At 43.3% G+C, this 9,204-nt stretch overlaps 1 protein-coding gene across 1 annotated transcript; it reads right to left on the bottom strand.

Annotated features, from left to right (window-relative positions):
* Positions 1-984: 984 nt before the first annotated feature.
* On the bottom strand, positions 985-5,238 carry LOC307081633 (cationic amino acid transporter 2; the record flags this gene model as incomplete). Its single annotated transcript, XM_079744884.1, has 11 exons — positions 985-1,115; positions 1,279-1,387; positions 1,491-1,657; positions 1,775-1,908; positions 2,034-2,136; positions 2,232-2,368; positions 2,711-2,933; positions 3,378-3,517; positions 3,665-3,830; positions 4,098-4,253; positions 4,869-5,238. The coding sequence occupies 11 exons, from the start codon at positions 5,236-5,238 to the stop codon at positions 985-987; spliced, it is 1,836 nt and encodes a 611-aa protein (XP_079601010.1).
* Between the last annotated feature and the right edge of the window lie 3,966 nt (positions 5,239-9,204).

The following is a 9,204-nucleotide window of genomic DNA, read 5'->3' as shown; positions in this document are numbered from 1 at the left end:
AAACTATGACCATAAAGCAGCTCATAAAACTATTAAAATGTTTTCAAAAAAGTAAATTTGTGCACGTGTGGATGGGTGGATAGATAACTAACATAAACTGATAACATCATCACTTCTTTTCAGATCAACATAATAATGAACAATGCTAATTAGATAGGCCCAGTGAACGTTGCTGGTCAACATTTTGGGCCTATTTCTTCCTGATTGAAGCTAAGATTATGACTACAACCTTGAAAGCTTGTGTGAATGGGTCTATTGTTCTCGTTGAGCAGTATCGTGTCTTTGCCATTGATTGTAAACAGAGCTCTTACAAAGACGTTACCAGCAGAGAAACATGTTTTAATGAAGGAAAAGGCATTTTAGAACATGTCCTTCCGAATTTTGTATAAGATGCACAATGCGTGATTAAGAAATAATGTACATGTACATATTTACAGATATATATATGCATGTATTAATATGGAATAATTAAAATAATGTTTTGATTCCTCAAAAGCTATGCCATATTTAAAGTAGGGGTATTTGTATCTTTGCAAACATAAATAAAATATTACACATCTTCTGAAGTTGTGCTCTAAATTACATCTTGAAAAGTAAAAAAATGTAAACATTTATTGTTATTATTTAAGTTGGCCTTTATAAAAATACTCAAGCCATATTTTATATTGTACAGTTTTATGTTTTCTCGTGCAAAAAAATCCCATTCTCTGTACACAACTTCACATGAAATTTCTTCACTTTACATCTTATTTTACACAGTTCAAATGTTTTAGTCGGATGGCTTTCTATTGCCTATACCACAGGAAGGCCACGTCAAAATATATACAGTATATACAGGCACAAACTATATTACCATGTAATACAGCCACACAATTAAACGGATGGGACCCTAAGTCAGTGGGCATAGAATACAGTACAATTCTACTGACCGCAGTCTCAACAGGAGACACATGCGGTAACAACTATCATACCCTACAGCCTGGCTCAGAACTTAGCTTCCCTGAGGATATCTTTGTCTATGTCTCTGCTTACGGTGGGAATGTTGTTTGTGTGGGACTGGAGACGCCTCTTCTGAACACTGTGTCGGACTCCATAGCCAAAATAGATGATGAACCCTGGTGGGGGGGGGGGGGGGGGGGAGAGAGAGATAGAGAGAGAGAGAGAGAGAGAGAGAGAGAGAGAGATCATGACAAAAAGAAAAGAAAGAGTCAGAACTCACTCATCCCAAACGTGTCCTCCAACTATCCCTCCGAACATAGTGTGATAAACTAGTCTTACCCACTAACATCCAGACACCATATCGGAGCCAGGTGTCTGGTCCAAGCTGCACCATCAGGTAAACGTTGATGAACAGACTCAAAACAGGCAGGACCGGAATAAACGGCACCTAATCGACAAGGGTGGCAGAGGGGAACAAGTTTTAAACCTGAGTTCACCTTTTAACCTCGCCCTAGTTTCCTCCAGCCTCAACGCTGGTAACGTTGCCTCACCATGAAAGAGGCCCTTTTAGGGTTCTGTGGATGTGTCCAGATGACCACCACTGTGACCACCAGCGCAGCGACCAGTATGGAGACACACACCAGACTCCACGCCTGTTGCTCCTGCAGGGCGTACATGGCTTGGGCAAGGATCACACAGAGCCCAATCACACACACAACTGGAGAGAGAGAGAGAGAGAGAGGGAGGGAGAGCATCCACAACGGATTAAAACAAGAATGCACCCCTGGGTGAGAAGAAGCCAGAGAGACGTGTAGTGTGAGTCTGGACGACTTACTGGAAAACACTGTTAACATGGTAACTCTGTTTGAGGTTTTGTGGTTGGGATAGGAGGGAGTCTTTATGCATCCACATTTGGTCGATGTTTCGGACATTATTTCTTCGGAGGCATCCGACTCGCCTTCCTGGTATCTTCGTCGTTTGAAATGGCAAGAAGAAAGGAGTGTTGAAAAGCAGCATTGAAAAGCAGCGAAGCAGCGTCTCAGTAGCGAAAAAGCCGTACTATACTGAGACGGTTGGAGCAGAGCCATGCATACCTGAGTATTAGAATGCATATAGCCACGAGGGTGTACGCAAAAAGGGTTCCAATGGACATCATATCCACCAGGGCCTTCAGGTCAAACAGCAGCGCCATGAAGGCTGAACGGAAGACGAAAGCAACATCAAAAGTTACAACAGAAGAACCGGACACTCAGCTTCGAGCCACAATCTTTGAGGGCCACTGGAGGTGGTACCTGCCACGACTCCAGAAGACAGCGTGGCCACAACGGGACTCCCCCTGCTGTTGACCTTGCTCAGGGATTTGAAGAGCAGGCCATCTCGGGCCATTGCAAAGAGCACCCGGGGCATTGGGAACATGGATCCCAGCAGACTGGGGAGAGGCAAACACAGAGATCCTGGTTAGAACAAATGCCATCTTATCCTAATTGGGGAAAGGGACATGGAAACTATGTTTAAGAATCTCACTACAAGCATGTCCACCGTGTTCAGCTCTCGTAGCTTAGCGACATAACAAGACGAAACCGGTCCTTAAAAACCTTTTTATGAAAATATAATAATCATGACCTCATCTGTTATCAATAATTCAAAATCACATGATAATTTTTCTTTGAACATGTTTCCATTGCCAATGCTTCACGTGCAACAAATAAATATATGATGACATGAACCCACAAAGAGGTGTAACCGCCATTTTCTCCTGGGGTCTTCTCACCTGGTAGACAGGGCGCAGAGTGAACCCACCGCCACTACGTATTTGGCAGGAGCCCAGCCAATGTGCTCGAAAGCCACCGGTAGCGGGCTTTGGAGATCGAGCCGGTAGTAGGGCATCATGAGCGTGAGCGAAGCCGACACGGCAAAGTAAGCCAGGAAGCAGATCAGCAGTGAAGCCACAATGCCGATGGGGATGGACTTCTGAGGGTTTTTCACCTCCTCACCTTAGAGGAAACAAAGATACACAGATGTAATTTCATGAGAGAGTTGTGAGACGTTTTCTAGTTCACAAACGATGAATCAACGTCGGCTAATAAGACACTAAGACCCCAACATGGTAGCAGTTTTTCCCAGAGATGGTTTCAACACTCTCTACTAAAAGCAGGACACTAAACTGCTGCTGCTTTAATTGTAATATCTATCCAAATCTAAGTTGAAACAGTTACAGGTTGTTCTTTTATCTAACTATCCCTGACGGTTATGTTGTTTTACCCTGGTAAGGAAAGTCTATCATTTGCTAGTTAAGTTAATAATTTACTACAAAATAGTCATTGGACACATCATTAGTTGCACCATCATCAAGAGCTGCCTAAACACATAATGAACTTCATCCCAACCAAGTAAATAGAATTTGCTTGGCTACTCTAAAGTCAAAGATATTCTCATACTTGTGGTTGCGATACAATCAAATCCAACGAAAGCGTAGAAACAAGTGGCAGCTCCGGCCAGTGTTCCTTCAAAACCATAAGGGAAGAAACCCCCAGTTCCGAATTCACTTGTTGTAAGGTTGGCTGTGGGGGTAAGGTTTCTGTAAAAGAGTGAAGAGAGCATTAGATAACACGTTATCAACAATAGCCAGGTCATTTAAGGCAGAAAACATACAGAGATCAGTAGGACCTCCCCAATAGTATGACTGTGATTATTATTAATATTTTATCAAAAACGTAGACATTACGAGGATATGTCCGATCTGTTCAGTAGGGTATCGATGGTGATGTGCCAGTTGGCGATATCTCCCTTAATGCAGCCGGCGACCACCACGAACAGCAGCACCACAATGTTGACGGCTGTGAAGACCTTGTTAATCGTTGTTGACTCCTTCACCCCAAACGCCAGAAGGCCTTCACAGGGATAACACAAGGGAAGGGGCCATATATATTAGGGTCTCCGTCTTAATTAATGTAACTTGTGTAAATTGTCACGATATTGGATGGAAGGATCCCTCTGCTGTGTTCCCTCTCAACATTTCTTCCCTTTGGGTTTAGGGATTTTTCACTTCAAGCCTAGGGTAAAGGGCTGTCATTGGATGTCGTCGCGTGAAGCCCCTTTGAGACTGTTACAAGGGTTACATAAATAGAATAGGCTTGAGTGTGCCAATGTGTCAGTACCTGCCAATAGCAAAATAAGACAAGCGGCAAAGAAGTCTGGGTAAGGGGCCAGGCCAGGTGCGTTAATGGAGGTGTGTTTTCCAAAAAAGTCTGCCATGACGCCTCCTAAGAGTTCATCAAAGGTGCCACTCCATGCCCGAGCAACGCTTGAGGTCCCTGGAGAGATAGGAAGAAAAGGATGCAATAAAGCCATCAGCCTGACTCACCATTCTGAGTACAGCCATAAACAGCCAAACAGATTGCTGTTAATTCGTCCCTGAGACTATTAAGACTTTATGGCTTTTGTAATACCAAAGCATTTTACGGTGCTTCAAATGCAATACCGGGTCGCATTTGAAGCATGGTGAAGTATATAGAGTTTAACGAATGGTGGCACAGGACTTTTGGTCTCTTGGTTTTCCGTTGAAAGCATTTTTTCTTCCGACATCGGCATCTTCAGCGGGTGAAAGGTTACAGGATGTAGTAGTCTGGTGTTGATCATTAAGAGAGTGAAAGAGTTTGCTCTCTAAAATAGATACCATACGATGACCATAGTGGTAGCTGGAAGATCTCATAGAGTGTATAAACCATACTACTTTTCTATTCTCAGAGACGAAGCCATGCACAAAACCATCTCCCACAAGGTAAACATTGAAACTATAGGCAAACGAAATAATTATCACCACAGATAATAACAGTAACAATAGCAGATAAAGAATCAATACTCAAGTTGATCCTGCTTTGCCATAGTTCCCTCCCTTTGAGACCAAACTCCCTTCGGATCATTCTTGCCTATAACGTAGGAGAGCAGCAGATTCCATCCGGTGATGAAGGCCAGGAGCTCCCCGACGGTGACATAGCTGTACAGGTAGGCTGAGCCTGTTTTGGGAACCCTGGATCCGAACTCGGCGTAGCACAGCCCGGCGAAGACAGACGCCACGGCGGCGATGAAGAAGGAGATGATTATACTGGGTCCGGCCGTGGCTCTGGCCACCTCACCGGAGAGGACGTAGACGCCGGCTCCCAGGGTGCTGCCCACCCCAAGGGCCACCAGGTCCAGCGTGGTCAGGCATCGGACAAACGTGGACTCCTCTCCCTCGGGCTCCAGGGGCTTCCGCCGGGACAGGCTGCCTATAAAGGACTTGATCCCACTGCACGACATGCTTCCTCTGGGGTCCAGGTGTCAGGAGCCTGCGTTCCAATGGTCCAGTTGAAAACGGAGCTGGAGGTGGGAGGGCCGCGTTGGTCTGAGTGAGAGAGGGGGAAGGAGAAGGAGGAAGATTCGAGGAGCAAGAGTGAATAATTATTCATTTTTTTCGTTTAAATCAGTTTTCTTACTTCAGTGAAAATAAAATCGGTAGCCTTACATGGATTCATTTTTAACTTCTTCATGTATTCATTGAGAATAACCCAACCAAAAAAACAACAATAACAACAACAACTACAAAAGGATTTTTTTTGTTTTACATAACATAAGCGACAACAAAGATTAGACCACACACAGACCCACAGGCTGTCTTTATGGTCCCTTATATCAGTGTTTTGCCCTGCTTGTCTAATACTTCTAACAAAAACGGATAACCTTAGACGCTTTACATGATCCCAACCCTAAGTCCACCGTGGGTTTGAAACACAATCAGAAACAAAGATTAGAGAGGGACACAAAAATTCCGATATGAACATCAAGCTGTCTTACCTTTTCTGGTTCACCTGCTGCCACGAAGGTGCACTTGGGAGAGACAATTGATAGTGTAAGTTATTCAGCTAATTCACATTATACTTTTATACAAGCCCTATTTATCACCCTTCTGATACGGTACTGCTGATGCGTGTCGTTTTCGACCATGAGGACGCCCATGATCTGGCAGAAACGCCCTGCTCTGTGAATGCCCCCATCCCTTATAGTCCAACATGGCTAATTATTGCCTCTTTGAAAAAGCACCTTTTTTCAGCTTTCAGAATACATCAGTCTCACATTCATTAAAGATGGTGGGCCAACCTCACATGGGCCGAGGCCCGTGGCTCTCGGTTCTAAGGAGGTTGATCTCTGGTGATGAGCATGAGCATGTCAAATGAATCCCCATTCATTCGACATGCTGAACATTCACAATGTTCACGTTCCACAAAAATGAGATTTGTCATCATGACGAATTGCTTTAATAAGGAGTAGGCAGAGGCTCTGGTTATCCTTCTATGATTGTGCTTTCAGAGATTAATTGAAGGAAAAACATGTACAACTCTAAGCCTCTCAAAAGGATTCGAAAAAGGCGAGGAATTAAAAGCTTTTTCTTCATAATTATTAATACGAATGATGTGGAGTCATGGTAATAAGGATGTGCTGTTTCTATTCTCCCCAAACAACTGTTGCTCAAAGCAGTAATTACAGCTGTGGAGACCTTCTATGTTATGGCTTCCCTGTGCAGATGTACACAGACCCTCTTCCCTTTCCTTACCGGAGGACTGCCCCCCAACAAGGCCCCTACGAGTTAATGAATCCAGGAGGACAAAGCTGCCTTCATGGCGTGCACATGCACACAATCACATGCATGCATACTTTTAGTGAGGTCGTCCCACCCCCCCCCCCCTTCCCCCCTCGCCCCCTGCCTCTCAGCTTCCCGTCAGGTGATCTGAGCTGACCTAATCCCTCCTGGCATTCCACTCAGCGGGGCCCAGCCCGTACGGAGGTAACCTGCTTAGAGAATACGGACGGAGCACCTTTGACCAGAGTTATGTCTTTAACGCTAACTTATCACTCTGGTGGATGTTCCGGAGATACAGCCCATGTGGGTATAAAGTGAGTGAGTCATGAAGACCTGAATATACTGCACGTGCACCGCGGGTTTATTACCTTTAGAGTGGAGAATAATACATGCACAGGATGATTAGCTCCGCAATAAAGCTCAGGTAATAAGGCTGAAGCCAGGAACCTGGCTGTGCACATCCACCTCTCCCACCACCAACACACGCACGCACACACACCCACACGCACACGCACACACACACACACACACACACACACACAGAAACACACACACACATGTACACACACACACACACACACACACACACACACACACACACACTCAATTATTATTAGTCGAATATTAGCGAGCCTATATAATGAGTTGGCCCTTTCTGATGTTCTACAATGAAGTATGACAGGGATCCATCTCAGACATCAACCGCTATGCTTTCTCCACAGCTGGAGTATTTGATGAGGAGTGCAACAAGCCGTGGTATAATTCATCATTGGTGGTTTAGTTTAGTTAACTATTGGCTACATGAGTCGCCATCAGCAATGTGGAATATAAAAGTTTCTTCTTTCGGCATTCCAGTCATATGCAGGGTGAGTAATTAATCTTGTCAGGGTAAGGTGTCAGTTTCGAATAAAAAAGAATATTACTACTCATAAATATTTCAAAAATAACAATAATCGTAATCAGCAAACAAACCACAGCAACAAACAACAACAACCATAAGCCAGAGTATACCCAAGGAATAGGGTTAAACCAGAGGTACATTTTCAAACCAAGTAATTTCATACACTGCAATGTAAATATGATTCACCCTACCAGGCAGTGTTGTCAGAGGAAAGTGAGAGTTGAAAAATATCCGCTCTGTATATTGTGATGGGGAGAAACATGAATTTTACAGCGATATATACAAGGCTGGCCTCTGCGACACACCCCCTCAAATTAGTTACAAAGTCGCCTTTCTTGGCCTGGTCTTGTTGGGATCATAATGTGGTCATTATGGCCGGGGCACAGGGTGTGAGAATAGTGCATAGGAAATCTTGTTTACAATGTAAAAAATGCTTCTGTAGTCCAAGTGCTTGTTTGACCCTGATTGCATATTTTGCTTTTGTAATTCATTAATATCTTAAGTCTGGGGGTGTTATAATGCATATTGTTGACAGTGTTGGTTAATGTTTTGCTGGGCTGTAATTGTTACATTAATAATTGTAATTATATTTAAATAAATGTAATTCTTACTAAAATTATTATTTTCAAGATTATATTTATATTCTATGGTTACTTAGAAAATAAAATATCATAGAAAACTAAATTAAAGAGCAAGTGAACCAAAAAAATGTGATGGCAGACTCAAGACTTTCTAAGGTTTTAAGACTCAAGACAAATAATATTTGATATTTACCTCACCGTCATTGCCACTATTATGTATTGTCACTGATGTGTAAATTTCTGTCTCTGCCACATTGTGGCCATCATGTATTGTATTATATGTCCTGCTTTTGTGTCCTCTGCTATGCCTGTTAGCTTTCAGGAATTGCTCCTCGGGATAATTACTTTGTTGTTGATTTTTATATGAGGTGGACTGCATTTCCATTTCCGTCCACAAGAGGTCAACATAGTACAGTACAACATCACTCCCCTACTTAAATCTAATACACACCATTAAAGTCGCACCGACGCACAACGTCGTGTCGCTGTGATGAGAAAGCTGGGGTCGAGGAGGTGAGAGTCTCGACCTCCATATGTGGTGCTTTGCTTCTGCTGGAGGGTTGGCCAACATGCAAGCCATACTTCTGCAAAGTGTAGCAGGCTGGTGTGATCTCTCAAGACGTCAAGCTTGAGTATTCACTTCACGGGAACAGTTATCTATGCCATAGCATTAGCGTATAGCAGGGGTATTTCCTTGCGTTTAGACCTCTCTGTTGGTTTTCCCCTCCAACCCCCACCGCTTTTAGGGTGGTCTTGAAGTCCGCACGCTCTTACTGGAACACGCGTCTAGGCCGGGACAGAAATAGACTCTGGCCCACAAGTATGTTACACCCCTGGTATCCCACTTCCACTCTCTCTTTCATGTGAACATGTTATAGACCACCTATGACACGTGTTGTCATGTGTTACCTATATAATATAAAAGGTGAATAAAGTCAAATAACAAATAAGATTTCTGTTTCAATTATATATAATAAAAATTATATATTATTTTATACTGTGTCAAATATGAATAAAAAACATTCAATTAATGGCTGTTAGGATATTATCCGGCTTATAATCGATCAAAAAGAGGGACAAACAGTTTCGAATTGCATCATGTTGCTGACATTGTGGTCATTGCTCCCCAGGCAATTGTTTTAAAGTTCATCAGAAGTTTGCTCCCG

This window comes from Pollachius pollachius (assembly GCF_949987615.1).
Source record: "Pollachius pollachius genome assembly, chromosome: 10".
Classification (NCBI taxonomy): domain Eukaryota; kingdom Metazoa; phylum Chordata; class Actinopteri; order Gadiformes; family Gadidae; genus Pollachius; species Pollachius pollachius.
The sequence above is the reverse complement of the archived record's forward strand: the minus strand, read 5'-3'. Positions and strand labels throughout refer to the sequence as shown.